At 41.3% G+C, this 25687-nt stretch overlaps 1 protein-coding gene across 1 annotated transcript in view; it reads left to right on the top strand.

Annotated features, from left to right (window-relative positions):
- Positions 1-22894, top strand: part of SLC9A4 (solute carrier family 9 member A4) — a 356947-nt gene extending 334053 nt beyond the window's left edge. The window contains exons 7-12 of the mRNA XM_073664760.1: positions 7164-7234; positions 8692-8850; positions 14890-14989; positions 20361-20480; positions 21324-21408; positions 22160-22894. Coding sequence (XP_073520861.1) covers positions 7164-7234; positions 8692-8850; positions 14890-14989; positions 20361-20480; positions 21324-21408; positions 22160-22434 — 810 coding nt within the window. The 3' untranslated portion in view covers positions 22435-22894. The remainder of the gene's footprint in view (positions 1-7163; positions 7235-8691; positions 8851-14889; positions 14990-20360; positions 20481-21323; positions 21409-22159) is intronic.
- The last annotated feature ends 2793 nt before the right edge of the window (positions 22895-25687 follow it).

Genomic DNA, 25687 nt, shown 5'->3' with positions numbered 1-25687 from the left:
AAGCGCACTCGCCTATCAACTGACAATGCTGACAAGCTGACCCTTATCAAAATGAACAAGGGCTTGATTGGGCCAGACTTCTCATCACCACCAAATGACAGCAGAGTAACAAAGTCAAATCCACTGTGTTTTTTCAGGAGGTGTATTCACATGCACTGCTTCACACCCACACATGGGTATACGCTTCCTCATTTCGGCTGTTTTATGTTCTTCTCCTTATCCTCAGCCTCCACCAACACTATACCACCAGGGTGACAGTGGTCCGTGTTGCCATTATTGAAAGTTCCTCCGTCCTTATTTTTCTCAGATTTTGCTTGGAAGGCATAAGCAAAGACTGTGGGAGACCCACTCCCCAATAATGGGAATAATATTTTTAAGATGCTGTACTGTATGTCTCTTGTAAGGGGAATTTAAAGTGTCTTGTTAAGCTACTACTGTGGCGCCCAGCTGCGATTGGAACCACAGATCGGAGAAGGGTGTATTACTGGAATCCTCCACAAGAGGCCCCCATAAACATTCAAACATCTCCACCTTCCACCTCAGACCAGCAGAGGGAGCCCGTTAGGGGTATAAATAGGGAAGGTGGAGCTAGGCAGTTAGCAATTCCTCTGAAGAGTTCCTGCAGTAGAGAAGCCTGAGAGAGGTTAGTCTGCAGTGGAGCTCAGTCTAGTTTAGAGAACTCAGCTAATAGTTCAGCAGTGGAGCACAAGGTTCCCGCTAGCTAGATTCAGGGAGCTCAGTTAGAGCTTAAGGTGTGCCGGCGCCATAAGATCGGTGAAGAGCGGCAAACTGCCGTTAGTGTGAGTAGCCTAGTGAGGGCCCGAGCGTGGCCGAAGGTGAGTGGAAAGTGAGTAGCAGTGGGGGCAGAGTAGCTTACCCAGCTCACCCCGAAACATATACCGGACACCGGGTCCGAGCTTACCGGGATCTCTACGACCCAGTAAGGCATAACCAGAATCCCTGGAGAACTACAGGTCCCAGGTTCACCAGAGAGCTGATACGTAACAGAGCCAGGAGACACATAGGCCCCGTAAGCTGGGAGCGTGCACTCCAAGAGAAGGCCCTACCGCAACATCAGCCGGTGCAGGACAGAGATAAACTTAGGCCTAGCTCCAGGCAGGTCAGAAACTTACTACGCAGAGGCAAGAAACAGGAGGCCCTACACCCGCTCATTGGGGAGGATCCTGATATGCACCCTTCACCCTACAGTGCTCCGGGATGTGCCTGAATTATCACCAGTAAAAGGTACTGAAGTGACTACCGTGTCCATTCCCGTTCTTGCTCTGACCCAGCTGGGTCTCGCCTGTCCTGTATTCCCCTCTCTGTACGCTGCCCTGAGGCCTAGCTCCACCTGTGGGGAGCTATACCATCGAGCTGCATTACCACCGGCCTCAGTGGACTGCTGCAGCGCTGGTGATTCTCACCAGAAACCACAGGTGGCGTCACGAACTTCCATTTAATTAGCAAACCAAAGCACCCTTTTAAAAGCTGACCCCAGAGTACGGGCCCGGGAGCCGACCACCGCGACATCCCCAAGGTCAGGCAAAAGGCCTGGGTACCGAGTCATCCCCATCCCCCTGGGCGAGTCACTGCGACCTCCACCACTTTTCCGAGGGGCATTAAAAGCGTCTTGTTAAGCTACTGCGACCTCCACCACTTTTCCGAGGGGCATTAAAAGCGTCTTGTTAAGTTACTGGGACCTCCACGTCTCTTCTGAGGGGCATTAAAAGCATCTTGTTAAGCTACTGGAACCTCCATGTCTCTTCTGAGGGGCATTAAAAGCATCTTGTTAAGCTACTGCGACCTCCACCACTTTTCCGAGGGGCATTAAAACCGTCTTGTTAATCTACTGGGACCTCCAGGTCTCTTCTGAGGGGCATTAAAAGCGTCTTGTTGGATTTGGGAATGTTTAGCTTGCAAAAAAGAAGACTGAAAGGAGACTTAATAGCTGTCTACAAATATGTCAAGGGCTGTCACATTGTAGAAGGATCATCTTTATTCTCATTTGCACAAGGAAAGACTAGAAGCAATGGGATGAAACTAAAAGGGAGGAGACACAGATTAGATATTAGAAAAAACTTTTTGACAGTTAGGGTGATTAATGAGTGGAACAGGCTGCCACGAGAGGTGGTGAGTTCCCCTTCAATGGACGTCTTCAAACAGAGGCTGGACAGACATCTGTCTGAGATGATCTAGTGAATCCTGCTTTGAGCAGGGGGTTGGACCAGATGACCCAGGAGGTCCCTTCCAACTCTACCATTCTATGATTCTATGATTGTTAAGCTACTGGAACCTCCACATCTCTTCTGAGGGGCATTAAAAGCGTCTTGCTAAGCTACTGCGACCTCCACCACTTTTCCGAGGGGCATGAAAAGCGTCTTGTTAAGCTACTGGGACCTCCACGTCTCTTCTGAGGGGCGTTAAAACCGTCTTGTTAAGCTACTAGGACCTCCACGTCTCTTCTGAGGGGCATTAAAACCGTCTTGTTAAGCTACTGCGACCTCCACGTCTTTTCTGAGAGGCATTAAAAGCATCTTGTTAAGCTACTGGGACCTCCACGTCTCTTCTGAGGGGCATTAAAAGTGTCTTGTTAAGCTACTGCGACCTCCACCACTTTTCTGAGGGGCATTAAAAGCGTCTTGTTAAGCTACTGGGACCTCCACGTCACTTCTGAGGGGCATTAAAAGCGTCTTGTTAAGCTACTGGGACCTCCACGTCTCTTCTGAGGGGCATCAAAACGTCTTGTTAAGCTACTGCGACCTCCACGTCTCTGCTGAGAGGCATTAAAAGCGTCTTGTTAAGCTACTGGGACCTCCACGTCTCTTCTGAGGGGCATTAAAAGAGTCTTGTTAAGCTACTGGGACCTCCACGTCTCTTCTGAGGGGCATTAAAAGCGTCTTGTTAAGCTACTGTGACCTCCACCACTTTTCCGAGGGGCATTAAAAGCGTCTTGTTAAGCTACTGGAACCTCCATATCTCTTCTGAGGGGCATTAAAAGCGTCTTGTTAAACCACTCTGAACTCCACAGCTCTTCCAAGGGGCATTGAAATGTTGTTTTTAATTAACTCTAACCTTCGCTACTCTTTGAACGGGCATTGCATTTCCTCCTAATTTTTGGCATCTTTTGCTTGGAAGGCATAAGCAAAGACTATGGGAAACCCACTCCCCAATAATGGGAATAATGTTTGTAATATGCTGTACTGCATGGCTCTTGTAAGGGGCATTGCACGTTCCTCCGTCCTAATTTTTGGCAGCTTTTGCTTGGAAGGCATAAGCAAATACTATGGGAGACCCACTCCCCAATCATGTTTGTAATATGCTGTACTGCATGGCTCTTGTAAGGGGCATTGCAAGTTCCTCCATCCTAATTTTTGGCAGCTTTTGCTTGGAAGGCATAAGCAAATACTATGGGAGACACACTTCCCAATCATGGGAATAATGCTTGTAATATGCTGTACTGCATGGCGCTTGTAAGGGGCATTGCAAGTTCCTCCGTCCTAATTTTTGGCAGCTTTTGCTTGGAAGGCATAAGCAAATACTATGGGAAACCCACTCCACAATCATGGGAATAATGTTTGTAATATGCTGTACTGCATGGCGCTTGTAAGGGGTATTGCAAGTTCCTCCGTCCTAATTTTTGGCAGCTTTTACTTGGAAGGCATAAGCAAAGACTATGGGAGACACACTCCCCAATAATGGGAATAATGTTTGTAATATGCTGTACTGCATGGCTCTTGTAAGGTGCATTGCAAGTTCCTCCGTCCTAATTTTTTGGCAGCTTTTGCTTGGAAGGCATAAGCAAATACTATGGGAGACACACTCCCCAATAATGGGAATAATCTTTTTAAGATGCTGTACTGTATGGCTCTTGTAAGGGGCATTAAAACCGTCTTGTTACGCTACTGTGACCTCCACCACTTTTCCGAGGGGCATTAAAACCGTCTTGTTACGCTACTGTGACCTCCACGTCTCTTCCAAGGGGCATTCAAACCGTCTTGTTAAGATACTGTGACCTCCGCGTCTCTTCAAAGGGGCATTAAAAGCGTCTTCTTAAGCCACTCTGAACTCCACAGCTCTTCCAAGGGGCATTGAAATGTTGTTTTTAATTACCTCTAACCTCCATGACTCTTCCAACGGGCATTGCATTTCTTCCTAATTTTAGTCAGCTTTTGCTTTTCAATGCAAAGGAAAAATCTAAGGGAGACCCACTCCCCAATAATGGGTAGAAGGTTTTTAGTATGCTGTAATCCACGTCTTTTTCAAGGGGCATTGCAGTTCCTCATAATTTTTGGAAAGCCTTCCATTCACTGCTTAGGCCAACAGTGTACAGGAGACCCAGTTGCTATAAATGTAAAAAACGGTTTAGTTAAGGCCCTCTGACCTCCATGTCATTTCCAAGGGGCATTGGAGTGCCTCAAAATTTTTGGTAGGCATTGCACTCACTGTATACCCTATAACTGTGTAGCCGAACCGCTCCTTTTGTTACAGAAACATATCCTACAAGACATATGTGGTTGACTGGCCTGATATTGATGTGAATGGTCCCTGTTCCTCCTGCTCTTTCTCCTTTGCCACTACCTCATCCATTATTTATCACCTGAAGCTTTGTTTTAACAGGAGTCATAGAACTGGGATAGTAGCAGGAAAACATCCAGCAATCCACGGAGGAGGTAGGATATGCGCCAAAACGCTGACCACCTCAGGCCTAGCCGCAACTACATACATGCGCTTGCATTCCAAGAAAACAAAGCAGATGCTAACTTCTATCATCATCATCATGCTCCTCACCTTGGCACTCTCAACTCACCTGATGGAGAAGTCAGGGCCCACCGGAGGAGTCTGGTTCTCTGTTGGGCTCGTCCAATGCTGCCCTAAAGCAGGCCAGGCTAAGAAAAGTGTGTGGGGGGAAGTTGACAGGAGAAATAGGGGCGGCTGGGGACTGGTTATGGACACCTGGCTGCCCCCAGGCGGCTGGGGACCGTGCATGGACAACAGGCCACAGGGCGGCTGGGGACCGAGTGTGGATACCCGGCCGCCGGGCGGCTGGGGACTGAGTATCGATACCAGGCCGCCAACGCAGCCATGACGTGGTGGCCAGATTCCGCCTCCACATGCCTAAAAGGCCCAATTTCAAGTGCAAGCAAGCAGTATGGTATTGCAGCCTGGGGGTGGGTGGGTGGTTGGCTGCATATTTGTGCTTGCATTGCAAGGAATGGGGGAGTTACAATTGAACACTGCCCTGGGACAAGAACTTGCACGGGGATAGTTGCAAGTCTGCATCTTCTGATGCGGCAAGGATGACTTCTGATGGGCACACTTTTAGGCAGTGACCTGGGTGTCAGAGATGCTTCAAGGGGTCTTCCCCATGCTGTTCCCATGTATTTTCAGCACTGTATGCATGTGTCACACAGCACATAGCCAGATAAGGTTGTAAAATGATAAAATGACATTTCCCGGTGAATGCATTTGTCACGGTTGAAAGCAATACAAAAGTGCAAAAACGCATAAAAAATGCTACTTGTGAACATAGCCCAAGGTGTGGAGGAGTATTTTTTTTTGGTTATTTATTTTACCGTATACACAAGTCTTTACCCTGGAAAGGAACTTTCTTAACATATTTCACAGGAAAGCACTTTCAGTTTCGTTTTTGAACGTTTTATTGTGAGCCCATTAAAGTGGCTTAGTACCTCTGACCACGTTGTTGACAGCAGTGACCTGGGGGTCAGAAATGCTTCCTGGGGCGATCCCCATGTTGTCCCCATGTCATTTGAGCACTGTCACTATCGTTTTGGGCACTTGTTAGGCTTTTAAAAGACTGCCGGGGGTGCCGCCGCAAAAATGCTCGGGTCTCCCATAGACTAACATTGGGCTCGTTGCTCGGGTCGAGCACCCGAGTATCACGGCGAGCTCGGCCCGAGCTTCGAGCTCCCGAGCATTTTAGTGCTCACTCAACACTAGTAGTGATATATAATAATAATTACATAGCAAAAGTAAATTGGGAGTTTGCAGCCAGTTCTTCAGTGGATGGAAAGAAAAATTTACAATAAAGAAATGTTATCATTAGACCCCTTTAAGAAATTATGAAAATCTACAGTCACTTGGAAATAGATATGTAGTAAATTAGTGCCTCTCAATTTACTTTGGCTATGTAATTTAGACAAATAGACAGCGTGTCTGAAACTCTTAACACGTCAGGATGACAATCAGAATGTCAAATGTTAAAAGTAAAACACCTTTGTAGTTTGTCTGCTAAATAGGCATAATTAAAAAAAATATATTCCTATTGGCATTTGGACCCTGACACGGTAGTTTCAGAGGCTGATGCCTTACCATTGAGCTATCATCAGTCAAGTGATAGTAACTGGTAGCTTTTTTTGTCTTATGAGATCAACCATGAAAATACTCAGGGTGACTAAAAGTCATTGTGATTCTGATGTTTGAAGAAAGTCACACATCAGACTCACACATCAACATCAAACATCATTTGAATTTGGCTTGGAGGAGGTATTTCTGAAAGTCCCAATCAGTTTCAGACAGGTTTGCACTGAAAATCATATAACCAAATAGAACTCCTAAATTTCATCAGCTGAGTTTATAACTCAGTGGTTAGTGCACTGGCTTCTGGACACAGAATTTTGGGTTCAAGTCCCATCAGTGAACAGTGACTTTTTTTTTAATTATTATTATTAGAGTTGTAAAAGTCACTTATCAAAGTCACTTGTCAAGATCACTTGTCAGGATCACTTGTCAAGATCACTTGTCAGGATCACTTGTCAGAATCACTTGTCAGAATCAGTTCTCAGACAGGGTATTTAGCCTCAAACTGACATCATTCTGATGTTTGATTTTGATATCTGATCATGTCATAAAATGAACACTGTAATGCAGCTCGTGATTCAGGCATCATGAAAAACCTTACAGGGTCCCTAATACGGAGGAAAACCAAACAGTTCTTGGAACTTGCTAAGCAGAATGACTGCCACCATGTCTCACCATGAAAGCCCACTTTGTGTTGACAGATTTGTTACAGGTCCTAATAGTTTATATATGAAACTTAGAAAATAATTAAGGGTATTTTTTTCTACAAAAGGCAAAATGTTTTTACAAGACGGCTATGTTAATAATATATATCTATGTTTGTTCCTTCCTCATTAATTGTTAAGCTAATGGATCACTTGAAAGCAGGAATTGCAGATATATGTGGCCACTGGGGACACTATCAAATGAGAGAGAAGTAAGTCTTTTTAATATTGAAAGATTTTCCCTGCTAATAAGTATTTTACTTTTTAAATAAGATGTTGGTGACACAAGTTTTTTACAATATTACATTTATTTCTGTCCAATAGTGCACTGACATGGAAAGATATTGTTTTGTATGTCTGCTCGCAAAATATTTTATATCCTATAGAATAATGTTATTTAGTCCGGAGAACATCATGTGTGACTCATAATGAGCACTATATTTATTTATAATGGATTTACAGTAATTCACATATTGCAATTGCTTTCCAATCCATTTTGATCTATCGGTAAAAGTTCACCCACTAAGCATCTGTTATTCTTTTCCCTTCCCCCATCTGTTTATTTGACCTAAATTCCAAAATCTAAAATTTCAATTTATATAAAAATATTTATTCATGTGATCATGGATAAGGTTACATACAGAGGTTTTTCATCCAACAGATGAACTGACAAGAGTTGCTGTACAAAGAAATTCGTTAAAGCAAATTTTTGTAATTTATGGTACCTTATTTGATTGAGAAATCTTAATTTCAATGTCACGTACTGGGCTTCTTGCTGTAGTTGTAAAGTGAACCTGACAGCTGATATATGCTGCCCAATCCATGTTTCAGACACTGGTTACATGATTTCAGCCATTGCTGTGGCATACTTTAAAAGCTGCCAGGGACCAAGGCTCATAAGAGACTAGTCAGACAGTTGGGTCCCTGGCAACATTTCATTGCCAGTGACTGTCTATCAGTCAGTGAGCAGGAAGAAGCTGCCAGGGATCGGCCTTTCTCACTAGTCTCCTATGCAGCTCGGTCTCCGGTAACTTTTAAAGTATATTTTTCTCTGAAACATCATAGCATTTCAGAGTTAACATATATGAAATTATGCAGCCAATGTCTGATACATGCTGTCTGTGGATCGGGCAGCATGTATCATCTGCCAGGTTCTTTTTAACAAAACATTGTTTTATCTGATGCAGCCTTGCTTGTTCTGTCAATAATAGGTTTCCTCTTCAATATGTAGTCTTTAATATTTGTCAATTCTGAATATTCCTCTCCACTATTGGTTGCCTGCTTTCTTCCTATGCAATGTGTAGGGTGGCAGCTGTCAATCAAAGATGCAGGTGGGGTTTGCAGAGCTGAAGTAGATAAAACAGTGATTTTAGGAAAACTACAGCAAATAACCCATTAATTAACAAAGCACTGGAATCAGGACCTCTGTCCTTAGTTGATGATGCCCACAGATTGGGATACATAAACCTGGTGACAGATTCTCTTTAAGGTATACAAGGACCTAAAATGTAACCATTCAGTTAATTTTGTCATAGTTCTTATTATCACGTGTTTAATTTTGTCTCTATATATACACACTTAAAGGGGTTAAAAAGAGTAATAAATGTTTTAGTTAATTGTGCAATAATTGGTAATATCTAGAGATTTCACCCAAAAAATTGTCTTTTAGGTTTAAAAAGGTAGATAACAAGTTTCTACGAAAAGCTCTTATCCGTGAAAATCAGCCTAAATCAAGTATTGTTAACCTTCACAAAAAGCTTGAAATTAAACAAGCCATTGAGATGACAACATTTGGTATGAACAGAGATATTTCACAGACATCATTACAGTGAGTGGTATTATTTTGAACGGACCCACCATAGTAGTTTCATAGTACAAGACTCCTATATACAGCACAAAAGTTACTCATAAACCATTACATGGCATAACCTCCAATTGTCTGCCCAGTCTGGCAAAAACTTTATTAAACATTTCTTAAAGTTTCTTAAACCTTAGTAAAGAAGTTACTACCCGACGCTTCTCATTTAAGTCATCAACTGTAATTTGTGAGATGGAACATGAATGGGGACCCACCCACCTAATACCTAAGTGAAGTATTTAAAGTAGTGGGCAACACTAAATTTTAAACAGGATCAAGCCTATTGCATACTAAAAAGACAATATAAAGAGCTATAAGCTAAGTTTCCAAACTGCCATCAATTATATACAATGGCAAATGTTCTGCAATCACAAAATATGAGACAATTGGGTAAATAAAGCAATAACAATAAGACATAAGTGACCCATGAAAATGGAGGGCAAAACAGGTGAGTTACAATACTTAGCGGTCCATAGGTAGAAAAGTGGGTCAAGGAGGAGAGAATAAACCCCATGGATCACTTTATTTAAACAGTGATGTGTGCATTTTGGCTCTTGCACTTTATTTTGACTGGCAATTTTTGCTCAGCTATATAGGATCTTGTATCAAGAGTTTGTAATCACTTTACGTCTTATTGTTATTGCTTTATTTACACAATTGTCTCATTTTCTGTGTATATAATTGGTGGCAGTTTGGAAACTTGGCTTATTGCTCCTATGTATTTTTGTACATTAGTTTACATGATTGAGTCTTGGGGATCCTTCCATTTCAGCCCTATTTGGCTGTTTTGGGGTTTGTACCTTATGTTTTTAATGTTGTTAATGCTTTCTATATGGCTCTGTGTATTATATGTTTAACCCTAGAACGCATACCTGGGGCCTCGCAGGCCCGCCCTGTTAATTGTTTTCTATTTTCTGCAAGATTTCTTTAGTTAGAATTCTGAAACTCTAGGTATTCCTCAGGTATATAGTTGTTTGTCATTTCCAGTTGGTCATTTATTTATTATTTGCACACGGGCCTAAAAGGCCCCAGGTATGTGAAAGTGTAGATTTTTATGGTCATGCTTTCTAGGGTTAATAAAGAATATTTGTGTAGCACCGGCGTCTCTGCCTTCTGCCTCTCTCCCCCGGCAGAGATGCCGACCCCCTTACTGCCGCGGCCCCGGTCCGGTACACGCCATTCCTCCTTCTGGCTCCCACGATAACTCTGCCTGGGGTGTACGCGCCGCGCGCAGATACCCAAGCACTGTGCTTAGGGAGCATGCGCTCCCTGTCTCTTAAAGGGGCCGCACGTGCACCATCCCAAGATGTCCTCGGCCAATGGCCCGAGGGCATCTACTATATAAGGCACCTCCTCCTACATGGAGGTGCCTGAGCAATGTTGTTACTTTGTGTTTAACATGCTTGTCAGCCCTTAGGTCCCAGTGCTGCCCGCCAGCCTGTCTATCAGCCGTGCCCGCCAGCCTGTCTATCAGCCATGCCCGCCAGCCAGTCTGCCAGCCGTGCCCACCTGCCTATCAGCCGTATCCGCTAGCCTGGTCCAGGGTGAGGTCCCTACTTACGCCCCTCCGGTCCCTCCTTGTACCACGGCACAGTGGTTCCACTATTCGAACCCATAAAAATTTGTCCTTATATGGGTGATCCCTGTATATGCATACTTCTTTTTCTTGTTCTTTAAATTTTCCGAGACCCATAACACTTTAAATTTTTGGGATAAGGGGCTATGTGTTGGCTTATTTTTTGTGCCCTGAGCTGACATTTTAAATGATACCATTTTGGGATAAGTATGATGTTTTGATAGTCTCTTATTGCATTTTATTATAATGTTGAGGCAACCAAAATGTAATTTTGGTGTTTTGACTCTCTCGTTACGCCATTTACCAATCGGATTAATTTATTTTATATTTTGATAGATCAGATACAGATACAAATATAGCGATACTAATTATGTGTATTTTTTATTTTTGTAAGTTTTACTTCTAATGGAGCAAAGGGAGGTTATTTGAACTTTTGTGGTTTTTTTTAAAATATTTTTATAAACTTTTTTTTTTACTGTATTTAATAGTCCCCTCAGGGTACTGGAAGCTGTGGTTGTCTGATCGCTGGTCATTTGATTCCAAAATCATGATCTACTATGACCACCATCTAAAAGCTAGCTTTCACAGAAGTATGATAATGACAGGCACAGAGGTAATCAGAAGACTCTCGGCTGTCATGGCAACCCATCTGTGCCCCATGATCACGTCACGGGGCTCCGATGGGAGGGTGGAATTACGCGCCCTCTGCATGCTTGTGTTAAATGCCTGTCCACCCATGGCTGTTAAAGGGACATGATAGCTGATTAAATCAATCACCTGATGAGAAAGATGCATGCTCGGTGTTAGAGCTTGCATCACATTCAGGGTCACGACCTTTGACATACATGTACAGTACAGACCAAAAGTTTGGACACACCTTCTCATTTAAAGATTTTTCTGTATTTTCATGACTATGAAAATTGTACATTCACACTGAAGGCATCAAAACTATGAATTAACACATGTGGAATTATATACTTAACAAAAAAGTGTGAAACAACTGAAAATATGTCTTATATTCTAGGTTCTTCAAAGTAGCCACCTTTTGCTTTGATGACTGCTTTGCACACTCTTGGCATTCTCTTGATGAGCTTCAAGAGGTAGTCACAGGAAATGGTCTTCCAACAATCTTGAAGGAGTTCCCAGAGATGCTTAGCACTTGTTGGCCCTTTTGCCTTCACTCTGCGGTCCAGCTCACCCCAAACCATCTCGATTGGGTTCAGGTCTGGTGACTGTAGAGGACAGGTCATCTGGCGTAGCACCCCATCATTCTCCTTCTTGGTCAAATAGCCCTTACACAGCCTGGAGGTGTGTTTGGGGTCATTGTCCTGTTGAACAAATAAATGATGGTCCAACTAAACGCAAACCGGATGGAATAGCATGCCGCTGCAAGATGCTGTGGTAGCCATGCTGGTTCTGTATGCCTTCAATTTTGAATAAATCCGCAGCAGTGTCACCAGCAAAGCATCCCCACACCATCACACCTCCTCCTCCATGCTTCACGGTGGGAACCAGGCATGTAGAGTCCATCCGTTCACCTTTTCTGCGTCTCACATAGACACGGTGGTTGGAACCAAAGATCTCAAATTTGGACTCATCAGACCAAAGCACAGATTTCCACTGGTCTAATGTCCATTCCTTGTGTTCTTTAGCCCAAACAAGTCTCTTCAGCTTGTTGCCTGTCCTTAGCAGTGGTTTCCTAGCAGCTATTTTACCATGAAGGCCTGCTGCACAAAGTCTCCTCTTAACAGTTGTTGAAGAGATGTGTCTGCTGCTAGAACTCTGTGTGGCATTGACCTGGTCTCTAATCTGAGCTGCTGTTAACCTGCGATTTCTGAGGCAGGTGACTCGGATAAACTTATCCTCAGAAGCAGAGATGACTCTTGGTCTTCCTTTCCTGGGGCGGTCCTCATGTGAGCCAGTTTCTTTGTAGCGCTTGATGGTTTTTGCAACTGCACTTGGGGAAACTTTCAAAGTTTTCCCAATTTTTCGCATTGACTGACCTTCATTTCTTAAAGTAATGATAGCCACTCATTTTTCTTTACTTAGCTGCTTTTTTCTTGCCATAATACAAATTCTAACAGTCTATTCAGGAGGACTATCAGCTGTGTATCCACCAGACTTCTGCACAACACAACTGATGGTCCCAACCCCATTTATAAGGCAAGAAATCCCACTTATTAAACCTGACAGGGCACACTGTGAAGTGAAAACCATTTCCGGTGACTACCTCTTGAAGCTCCTCAAGAGAATGCCAAGAGTGTGCAAAGCAGTCATCAAAGAAAAAGGTGGCTACTTTGAAGAACCTAGAATATAAGACATATTTTCAGTTGTTTCACACTTTTTTGTTAAGTATATAATTCCACATGTGTTAATTCATAGTTTTGATGCCTTCAGTGTGAATGTTCAATTTTCAAAGACATGAAAATACAGAAAAATCTTTAAATGAGAAGGTGTGTCCAAACTTTTGGTCTGTACTGTAAGTCAAAGGTCGTGAAGGGGCGAACAGGGTCAAAATTACAGTATGAAGAGTTAAAAACTGAGTCAGAGCATCTCCAAAACGTCTGGTCTTGTAGGTGTTCTTGGTATGCAGTAGTTGCTATCCACCAAAAGTTGTCCAAGGAAGGACAGTCAGTGACAAGGCCAATGACAACTAAGCCCCCCTGCATGTGGGGGCGATATCTAGCTTTCCTAGTTCAATCCCATATAAAAGACACAAAATAGAACAGGTTGCTGAAAACGGCATTGCTAAATGAGTAAGAAATTTGCCAGAACACATAGCTTGCTATGTATTGGATGGTGCAGCCGCTGATAGGTCAGAATGCCCATGTTGACCCCTGTCCACTCATGAAATTACCTACAATCGGCATGTGGCATAGTCTGAAGAATTACAGATGAAGCCTAACTTGACATCAGTCAATGTCGTTACAATGCTAAAGGAAATCTGTCAGTAAGATCACCTCCCTACCACCCTCAAAACTTCATATATGGGCATGCAGGAAACTGCACCATCTTGATAACATGTCACAGAAGGTTATCTCGCTCTCACTTAAGAGGATTAAAATAAAGGGAATCTACCTCCTCAACCCCCTCAAAAACACATATATGAGCATGCAAGCAACTGCACTACCTTGATAACCTGTCTCAGAAGAATATCCTGCTTTCCCATAAGAGGATTAAGATAAAGGGAGTCTGTCAGTAAGATAACCCCCCCCCCCAAACTGCAAATATGGGAATGAAGGTCTTTGAAAGCTAAATCTATTGACACCTTTACGTCGTTAAGTTAATCTTTTGCCGCATTTAATTCATATGTAAATCATGTGTTAAGTGCTCTGGACATAACAGAACACTTCCTAAGCTTGTTTCCCTGACCAGCACCAACCTTTTTAGATTCATTGATAGCTCACTGTCTGATTTCTTTGCCTGGCGCCTAATATCACACAGAGATATCAATCAAGCAAAAGAGGCTGGTGTCCCGCAGGGAAACAACCTGAGGAAGCAGAAGCTCAGGAAGTGCTCTGTCATGCCCAGAACACTTAACATATCATTTGCATATGAATTAAAACACTGATTTCTCAGAAATGCAGCAACAGATAGACAATATAAAGATGTCAATGGATTTAAAGACCTTCATGTCCATATTTGGGGTTTGAGGTTTTCCACTAACAGATTCCTTTTAGGTTATCTTACTCCTCTTAAGTGAGATAACTTTCAATGACAAGTTATCAAGATTGTGTGTTACTTGTTAAGGTATACTTTGCTACATCTGAAAGTTTTTAAGCAAACAGTTGGACGCATGCTTAGTAAAGACACACTGGGGTGGCAATGTTCTACGTGGCAACCTTGGATCAATTCTTCCTACCATTGCTGCCGACCAAGTACACCCAAAGATGGCTAAGTTATTCTTTACTGGCAGTGGCCTCTTTTATGATAACATGTTCTGCCACGTTGCTAACTGTTCATAATTGTTTAGAGTTAAATGGCATAGAGTTCAGACAAATAACTTGGCTTCCAAACTCCCAAGACCTCAATGAGATCGAGCATCTATGGGATGTGTTGGAAAGACAAGTTCAGTCCGTGAATGTGCTACCTCCTACCTTCCAAGATTTAAGAGACTTGCTAACAACTACTTGGTGCCAGATATCCAGTACACATATACACACACAATACATTACCATTCAATTTTATGCAGGAAACAAACTAAGATGAATGTTTGATTACAATGTAGAATAAACTCAAAATACCTAAATGATATGGACTGTCCACAAATATGTGTAATACACAGATCCAGGATGTGAAGAATCAGTTACATTTACAACAGAAATGTTTCATATTTGTACCTTTTTTTTACCAGATTCTTAGCTTGGATCCTCATTAAATTAGTTACTAAACCTGAACAGGTGCAAGCAATTATATATTTTCATCATTTGTAGAACTTACAGAAAAGAAAAATTTGAAAGCAGACGTTCATCAGAAGAAGTTTCACAGATGAAGGACATATTAACAAGAAGTCTCTACCGTGTGCGTCAAAGGGTAAGATACAATTTATCCTTTTATCTTAATACAGTAATATAGAGTAAAATTGTAGACATGTTAATAAAGGGTATTAAAGTTAGCCATAGTAGTCGAGACAATGACTTTAATGGGGAAGGATGGTCTGGAGCAGATGCCCTGAACATATACAGTATTTATATATACTGTATATATATATATATATATATATATATATATATATATATATATATATATATATATATAGTACAGACCAAAAGTTTGGACACACCTTCTCATTTAAAGATTTTTCTGTATTTTCATGACTATGAAAATTGTACATTCACACTGAAGGCATCAAAACTATGAATTAACACATGTGGAATTATATACTTAACAAAAAAGTGTGAAACAACTGAAAATATGTCTTATATTCTAGGTTCTTCAAAGTTGCCACCTTTTGCTTTGATGACTGCTTTGCACACTCTTGGCATTCTCTTGATGAGCTTCAAGAGGTAGTCACCGGAAATGGTTTTCACTTCACAGGTGTGCCCTGTCAGGTTTAATAAGTGGGATTTCTTGCCTTATAAATGGGGTTGGGACCATCAGTTGTGTTGTGCAGAAGTCATGTGGATACACAGCTGATATTCCTACTGAATAGACTGTTAGAATTTGTATTATGGCAAGAAAAAAGCAGCTAAGTAAAGAAAAACGAGTGCCCATCATTACTTTAAGAAATGAAGGTCAGTCAGTCCGAAAAATTGGGAAAACTTTGAAAGTGTCCCCAAGTGCAGTTGCAAAAACCATCAAGCGCTACAAAGAAACTGGCTCACATGAGGACAGCCCCAGGAAAGGAAGACCAAGAGTCATCTCTGCTTCTGAGGATAAGTTTATCCGAGTCACCAGCCTCAGAAATCGCAGGTTAACAGCAGCTCAGATTAGAGACCAGGTCAATGCCACACAGAGTTCTAGCAGCAGACACATCTCTACAACAACTGTTAAGAGGAGACTTTGTGCAGCAGGCCTTCATGGTAAAATAGCTGCTAGGAAACCACTGCTAAGGACAGGCAACAAGCAGAAGAGACTTGTTTAGGCTAAAGAACACAATGAATGGACATTAGACCAGTGGAAATCTGTGCTTTGGTCTGATGAGTCCAAATTTGAGATCTTTGGTTCCAACCACCGTGTCTTTGTGCGACGCAGAAAAGGTGAACGGATGGACTCTATATGCCTGGTTCCCACCGTGAAGCATGGAGGAGGAGGTGTGATGGTGTGGGGGTGCTTTGCTGGTGACACTGTTGGGGATTTATTCAAAATTGAAGGCATACTGAACCAGCATGGCAACCACAGCATCTTGCAGCGGCATGCTATTCCATCCGGTTTGCGTTTAGTTGGACCATCATTTATTTTTCAACAGGACAATGACCCCAAACACACCTCCAGGCTGTGTAAGGGCTATTTGACCAAGAGGGAGAGTGATGGGGTGCTACGCCAAATGACCAGGCCTCCACAGTCACCAGACCTGAACCCAATCGAGATGGTTTGGGGTGAGCTGGACCGTAGAGTGAAGGCAAAAGGGCCAACAAGTGCTAAGCATCTCTGGGAACTCCTTCAAGATTGTTGGAAGACCATTTCCAGTGACTACCTCTTGAAGCTCATCAAGAGAATGCCAAGAGTGTGCAAAGCAGTCATCAAAGCAAAAGGTGGCTACTTTGAAGAACCTAGAATATAAGACATATTTTCAGTTGTTTCACACTTTTTTGTTAAGTATATAATTCCACATGTGTTAATTCATAGTTTTGATGCCTTCAGTGTGAATGTACAATTTTCATAGTCATGAAAATACAGAAAAATCTTTAAATGAGAAGGTGTCCAAACTTTTGGTCTGTACTGTATGTATATACACTACCGTTCAAAAGTTTGGGGTCACCCAGACAATTTTGTGTTTTCCATGAAGGCTCATACTTTTATTTATCAAATGAGTTGCAAAATGAATAGAAAATATAGTCCAGACATTGACAAGGTTAGAGACAATGATTTTTATTAGAAAGAATAATTTTCTCCTTCAAACTTTGCTTTCGTCGAATGCGCCCTTTGCAGCAATTACAGCATTGCAGACCTTTGGCATTCTAGCTGTTAATTTGCTGAGGTAATCTCGCAATCACCCCATGCTTCCTGAAGCCCCTCCCACAAGTTGGATTGGCTTGATGGGCACTTTTTGCATAACATACCGTCAAGCTGCTCCCACAACAGCTCAATGGGGTTGAGATCTGGTAACTGAGCTGGCCACTCCATTACAGATAGAATACCAGCTGCCTGCTTCTTCCCTAAATAGTTCATGCATAATTTGGAGGTGTGCTTTGGGTCATTGTCCTGTTGTAGGATGAAATTTGCTCCAATCAAGCGCTGTCCACAGGGTATGGCATGGCGTTGCAAAATGGAGTGATAGCCTTCCTTATTCAAAAATCACATTTACCTTGTACAACTCTCCCACTTTACCAGCACCAAAGCAACCCCAGACCATCACATTACCTCCACCATGCTTGACAGATGGCGTCAGGCACTCTTCCAGCATCTTTTCAGGTGTTCTGCGTCTCACAAATGTTCTTCTGTGTGATCCAAACACCTCAAACTTTGATTCGTCTGTCCATAAAACTTTTTTCCAATCTTCCTTTGTCCAATGTCTGTGTTCTTTTGCCCATATTAATCTTTTCCTTTTATTAGCCAGTCTTAGATAAGGCTTTTTCTTTGCCACTTTGCCCTGAAGGCCAGCATTCCGGAGTCGCCTCTTCACTGTAGAAGTTGACACTGGCGTTTTGCGTGTACTATTTAATGAAGCTGCCAGTTGAGGAGCTGTGAGGCGTCGATTTCTCAAACTAGAGACTCTAATGTACTTGTCTTATTGCTCAGTTGTGCAGCGGGGCCCCCACTTCTCTTTCTACTCTGGTTAGAGCCTCTTTGTGCTCTCCTCTGAAGGGAGTAGTACACACCATTGTAGGAAATCTTCAGTTTCTTGGCAATCTCTCGCATGGAATAGCCTTCATTTCTAAGAACAAGAATAGACTGTTGAGTTTCACATGAAAGTTCTCTTTTTCTGGCCATTTTGAAAGTTTCATAGAACAAACAAATGCAATGCTCCAGATTCTCAACTAGCTCAAAAGAAGGTCAATTTTATAGCATGACATTTGCGCGATAACGTGGCAAATCACGGATGTTCATGGGCGGAGCCGATTTTTTGGGGCGAACAAGTCGGAACCCCGAACACGAGCACGAATTTGAAATGGCAAAAAAATTCGCTCAACACTACTATTGACATGAAATTCTCACCAGATGTCAATAACATCCCATCCAATCCACACAGGCAAAGAAATCAAACCAAGATGTCCATAAATGTAGTTATGTGTAATAATGAGAAATAACACAGGGAAAAAGTATTGAACACACTTACTGGTGTGTTTTTTAACTTTTTTAACCTCTCTTGCTTCATCTGTCCAATACTTTTTCCCTGTGTCATTTCTCATTATTACTAGTGATGAGTGAGCATGCTTGCCACTGCTCGGTACTCGCCCGAGCATCTCAGTACTCGAGATGCTCGGAGCTCACCGAGTACTTTCGAGATGCTCGGGCGGGAGCTCGGGTCCCCTCACTGCATGTCTGGCGCTATTTAGAGCACCAATCAAGGAGGGATTGTCTGCCACTCACTGTAATGCCACAGCCATGGTGGTTGAGGCATTACAGTGATTGCCCAAATCGATGGGAACAGTGCTCACAGTGAAACATGAAAAGCCGGCAATTCAGCAGCGGCATACACCTGTACCTGACAATTTAGAACAGAAAGAATAGAGCATCACACATAGATTAGATAGATATAAACATGCATGAAAATCGGAGGGCACTAGTGTGTTCCAAGTGCCCTGCTATGTTTTTCATGCACCCTCCTATATACCCTGCCTGCCTGTCTGCCTATATATTTTGCCTGCCTGACGTTTAATTGAGCACTGTTCCCATCGATTTGGGCAATTTTTGACCTTCTGCAGACCGCCGGGGGGGACCGCCAGAAAAATGCTCGAGTTTCCCATAGACTTACATTGGGCTCGTTGCTCGGGTCGAGCACCCGAGTATTCCAATGTGCTCGACCCGAGCTTCGAGCACCCGAGCATTTTAGTGCTCGCTCATCACTAATTATTACACATAACTTAAGATATGAACATCTCGGTTTGATTTCTTTGCCTTTGTAAATTGGATGGGATGTTGCCCACATCTGGTGAGAATTCATGTCAATAGCGCCTTCAGAAATAAATTTACTTAGAAAATTGGTGGCGTGTTCAATACTTATTTCACCCGCTGTATATATATATATTTATTTATTTGTTTTTTTTTCTTAGCATCTGACAGCATCTCGTTCATGCGCAACATACAAATGATTCTGAAGCTAGTGTAGCTCACTTTACTGTGATTCATAACATTTTAAAAAAGTAGATGTTTCTCTAAGGTCCCTATGTCCTTACTCTAGCTGAATCTTTAAAGGAGTTGTCCCTTTTTAAACTAAAATTAGCCCATAGACTCAGTGAGGTTTAAAGAAAACAGACTGAGCTTTACTTACCTTCTTCAGGTCCAGTGCTGTATCTTTGCCGCTGTTCGGTCTCTGCAGCATTGACATCATGTGTTAGTGCTGCAGCCAACCACTGAGCTCAGTGACTCTGCCGGTATAGATGGCACGTGCAGCTGAACTCATGATTGTCTGCAGCACTTTTGACATTTGACATGACGTCGCTGCTTCAGCTGATGTCCAAAGACTGGAGCAGCAGCAGAGACAAAATGCAGAATCTGGTGAGGGTAAGTAAAGCTCAGTTTTATTTTTCATGTCTCACAGAGACTATAGTCTGAACTTAGCTGAAATGGGATAATTATGTTAAGTTATATTAATTAATGGGTTCACAGTCAAACTGAACCTCTGCTCATAGAACTTGGAGGCTGCTGTATTATTGATCCATACACCTGTTGTAGTGCTGGTGTTTGCAAGTAACAGTGGATGGCGGAAGGGAGTGCAGGGCGCAGGCGCGGGATTACGGCGCCGTAACTGCACATCACAGGGCACTATGACATGCAGGGGAGGGGGTGCTGTTATAATTAAGACAGAAGGCAGGGAATTCTTCTGGGCACATGGCCTGGAAGGCATCATTAACATAAATATATAAAATAAAATTTTACAACAACAAGACCACTAATATGAGACATACAGGTAGGACTAGGTTAATATTTCTATCACTTATATGCCCATATTAATAGGTTATATACGACCCAGGGGGTGACAGATTCCCTTTAAAAGAAATGAAGCACAAAGTTGGTAAGTCATAAATTGAGGTTCAATATATGCACATATGTAACTTTTTTCTCATTTCTTTTATTTTAGACATCTTCATATGTTAAGTACAATTTACCACGAGATGACAGTGAAAAGCAAAACAAGGAAATACTAACTCGTCGTTTTTCAAACATAAAGAAAGGAAGTAGCCTCCCATGGGGGAGACAGGTAAATGTTACACAGTACATGGGTAAGAGTCAGTCTCCTCATTAAAAGTCTTTTCCAAGCTAAATATAATTTTAACCCATTGGATTCTGTGAAAATAACCATCAGTGGCCATACTCTCCCACAGTCAGCCCCAGTGGATTCAGTGCAGGTCTCTCCGTGGTCTGTGTCAGCTACTGAAGTGACCAATGAGCCCTGTGATTTTCAGCAGCAGTAAGGTGACTTGAACAGAGCATTGTTAGATATCTCCCTGCTGACACATGGTCGTAGTGCCGTGGTCGGCGCCCCTGCATGCTGTTCCCCTTCTCCCTCCATGCAGGCACAACGGCTTACTCATGACCCCAGCCCTCGGCGCGGCCCCCAGCGTGCTCCTGCTTCCGGGTATGCATGCCGCACTGTGTTCCAGTGGCGCACCTAGTACGCGTGCGCACTTCCCCTGCTCTTAAAGGGGCAGATTGCACATTTACTAAATGCTCCCAGCTAACAGCCCCAAATTTGCCTTTTATTCTCTATTTTTTTGTGTTGTTCCAATACACACGAAGGAAATAAACATGTGTCTAACAAAACATGTGTAATTGCAATAATTTCCTAGAAGAAATGCTTCATTTTCTGGAACAATTTCAAGGGTGCCAACACTTTCAGCCATAACCGTAATTGTGAGGAATTTTACAAGACGACAGACTTTTTAATTATATACCTACATGTTGACACTAATGATGTGTTTTTTTTACTTGTGATTTGAAGGCCTACACATCAAAATGTTAAAAAACAATGATCAAGAAATCGATACATTTAGAAGGAAAAATGGTTGATTAAATTAAAAATAACTTATACCTCTTTTTACAGACAGATATGCGAAATGTCCGCTATCTATCACTGCCTCATGACTGTTATACCCCAGGGGAATTCTTTGAGCAAGAATCACATCAAGGTAACATACATGAAAATATGTATCTATTTTCCTTATCAACTGATAAAAACAGGATTTTAATACAAAGAAGGGAGAAACTTGCAAGAAAGAGTCCTTCCAAATGAGAAACACCCATGAAGTATTACATATCTGTCTACACCCCAATTTACAGGGACATCTATACTGGAATGATGATCAGAAATGTTTGTGATATAATGTTATTGGGTTATAAAAGTGAAGTGATTAAAAAGGAATCCACATTAGACTATTCAACCAATGCAAGTTATTGGGATTTAATAACCAGAAAGCAGGTGGTTGAAATGCTATACAAGTTGCTCCACCACTGATGTGGATGCACTTAAAACCAATAGGTCTATAGGCCAGATCTTATATTGCAGATTAGGTCTGGTAGGCCTCATTCACACGTCCCTATATAAACATGTAAATGAAAAATGGTACTGGTGTCATCAGTGTTTTGGATGAGTCTTATCAGTGTACAATCCGTGTGTTATAACAGGTACGTGTTGTATCCATGAAAAGCACAAATAGAATATGTATGTGCAACACGGACATCTGAATGAGAGCTTATAGGGATTGGAATTGGGCAGCAATACCAGACACAGCCCTTGAAGAAGTGTGGCGCTGTTTTACAAGAAAAGGATTTACAGGATACAATTTAACCATAAATAAAGTGTCAGGATACAATATATGTATGTATATATATTTCATTCAGTTGTGTCTAAACTCTAAATTTCTATTGGCTTTTATGCAGAACACACTGATGATGATGACTCTGTATATGAAGAAAAGACTGATATCCTAATAAGCCCTGAAGCCGGTTTAGCAAAACCACCATTGCATAAACTGAAGGGACAGGAAGTCCAAGGCACAAAAAGCAGAATCATAGGAATACATTGGCGACCAAAGCCCAAAAAACACATGACAGCAAGATCTGTGTATCAGCGTGAAAAATCAAGAGAGCACTGTGACATAGTAGTAGAAGAAGACAATGATTCAAATGTAGACAGCAATAATGATGTCCTGTAACAGTGAAACAGCATAAAGTGTTAAACTACAGTAATAAATATCAATCTAGTGATTGATTAAAATGAAAGAAATGGGATAAAGAAATAACTGTGACCTTAGTGTGTATATTTTATAAACTAAGGTAAATGCAGTAAATACATGTTTAGTTCCAGTAACAAGGAGCAATATCTAAAAGTTGGAATATTTTTATTTTCACTTGTATAGTTAGGTCCAGAAATATGTGGACAGTGATACAAGTTTTGGCATTTTAGCTGTTTACCAAAACATATTCAAGACACAGTTATATAATCGGCTGAATAGTCCCTTGCATACATTTCGGCAAAATTCATGCAGTAATTTATAAAGCCACAAATGTTTGTTGCTAATTTTAAATTGTCCGTTCCTTGTAATGATCACCAAAAAATAAATGTAATTAATTTATTAACAAACAAGCCAAAAAAAACATTTAAAAACAGTTAAAAAGCATAAATAGCTATGACCAAAAATATACAGGACCACAACATTACAATGTTGGGTCTAATCCATTAGTCTGTAAGATGTTAAAATAGATCAACCACCTTTTTTTTTAATATAAATCACCAAAAAATAATAAATATATCAACAAAATCTACACATGCATAATAGTGCAAATGGCAGTGTGCTTAATGTATTGAAAGAGGATGTTATGATATACGAAGGCCAAAAAATGAAACCATGGTTGGTACATACATAAATAAGCTACCTGGGATATATAAGCATTAGTGATGATTGAGCTTGCTTGGTAAACCCTTTCACTGAGCACTTTCGGGTGCTGCCCGAGTATTTTCAGCGTGCTCAACAACTATGTTGGAGCCTCCGCGACTGCATGTGTCACTGCTGTTAGACAGCTGTGACACATCCAGGGATTGCCTAACAAACAGGCAATCCCTGCATGTGTCACAGATGTCTAACAGCCGCGACACATGCAGCCGCGGCGGCTCGAACATAGTTGTCGAGCACGCCGAAAATACTCGGGCAGCACCCAAGCGTGCTCAGAGAAAGGGTTAACAAAGCACGCTCGATCATCATTAATAAGCATATATTTTGTGCAACCGTGCAAAATATAGTGCAGGTGCAATACTTAAGCATCCAATATAAACAATGTCAAAGGCACTAAATAACAGCTATAGAGTCCCATGTAATAATAACATGAAAAATCATATACTGCTGGCACAAGTAGATTGAAAAAAAACATGAATGCACAAAAGAAAAAAATATTAAGGCAATTGGTGATCTGTGAGGATATACAGACAAGGATAAGATGGCTTCATCAGGGGTAGATGTATAGCTACACATCTACCCCTGATGTAGTCATGGTTCTGAGTGGTGATACACGTGGGGTCTTCTTTTCCTTGTCTGTATACCCTCACAGGTCACCAATAGCCTTAATATTTTTTTCTCTTGTGATTTCATGTTTTTGTTTGCACTAAATAACAGTTATAGAGTCCCATGTAATAACATGAAAAAACATATACTGCTGGCACAAGTAGATTGAAAAAACATAAAAGCACAGGAGGAAAAATATTAAGGCTATTGGTGACCTGTGAGGGTATACAGACAAGGAAAAGAAGACCCCACGTGTATCACCACTCAGAACCATGACTACATCAGGGGTAGATGTGTAGCTATACATCTACCCCTGATGAAGCCATCTTATCCTTGTCTGTATATCCTCACAGATCACCAATTGCCTTAATATTTTTTTCTTTTGTGCATTCATGTTTTTTTCAATCTACTTGTGCTAGCAGTATATGCTTTTTTCATGTAATGATTACATAGGACTCTATAGCTGTTATTTAGTGCCTCTGACATTGTTTATATTGGATGTTTAAGTATATCACCTGCACTTTATTTTGCACGGTTGCACAAAGTATATGCTTATATATCCCAGGTATCTTATTTATATATGTACCATGCCTTCTTTGGGTTATTTTAGCCTTAGTATACCATAACATGCTCTTTCAATACAGTAAGTACACGGTCATTTGCACTATTATGCATGTGTAGATTTTGTTGATATATTTATTATTTTTTTGGTGATTTATACAAAAAAAAATGTGAGTGATCTATTTTAACATCTTACAGACAATTGTATTAGACTCAATATTATAATATTGTTGTCCATATAAATTTCTGATCATAGATACTTATGCTTTTTATTTGTTTTTAAATGTTTTGCTTGGCTTGTTTGTTAATAAATTATTTATATTTATTTTTTGATGATCCTTGTCTTTACATACTACTTTTTCTTATACACATTATGTACTTTTTGGTATGTGACAGGTAGATCCCAATTTACCTTGTGGTGGTGCCCTCTTTTTTTTTCTTACTCCTGTTCTTTGTAATGGTATTAACTCTATGACTAAGACCACATCTCCACTATCAGTATTTGGTCAGTATCCGGTCAGTATTTTTTCTCAGGAGTGGGAGCCAAAACCAGGAGTGGATGATAAATGCAGAATTGGTGACTTGTTTCTATTATACCTTTTCTCTGATTGTTCTTCACCTGGTTTCTCTCCCACTCCTGAGAAAAAATACTGTCTGAATACTGACTAAATACTGATAGTGGGGCCTTGGCCTAAGGGTGTGTTTAGTGCCAGAAACGCGTCAGAGATGTTATCATTTAGACTACATGTGTTATATTTTAATGGATGTGAAATGAAGAAGTTTTCCATTTTACTAATAAGTGCATGTGCTGCAAGACTCCTTTTTGTATGGATATTTTTGCTGTACAGTTCAGAAGATTTTTCCAGCGTTTACCCTAAATGTTTTCGTGAACGTAGCTTTAATTACACGTGATTCCACAAAGCTACTTGTTTGTTTTGTCTTCCTACAATGCCATTGCTAATTAACTAAAACTCATACAGGTTTTTCTTGATATCTTACCACAATGGGATATTTTGCTGCAGTGGAAGCTGTTGCCACATCAGGAGAGAACTAAGTTTGGGAACAGTCCCTGCAGGAACCCTGTTATTTTGCTTTGTGTATAGGAAATACTAGAAATTAAAATTAATGAACCTGCTGACAAGCACCCTCCCAAAAAATCAAAACATAAGCATGAAATATTTCTCTTAGTTTCAGTGTTGTAGGACGTCAATGCAATCTCTAATAAAGAACTGACTGGGAAGGCTTCTATTTGATTAACAAGCCTACTTAGATAAGCACGAGGCGGGTAAATAAATCCCTGAAACTTTGATATGAAATACTTAATGATAACTTGCTCTTTCTACATTGC

Source organism: Phyllobates terribilis, unplaced genomic scaffold (genome assembly GCF_046119375.1).
Source record: "Phyllobates terribilis strain yellow unplaced genomic scaffold, ASM4611937v1 Scaffold_2__4_contigs__length_985480577, whole genome shotgun sequence".
NCBI classification, from domain to species: Eukaryota; Metazoa; Chordata; class Amphibia; order Anura; family Dendrobatidae; genus Phyllobates; species Phyllobates terribilis.
This window is presented reverse-complemented; position numbering and strand designations above follow the sequence as displayed.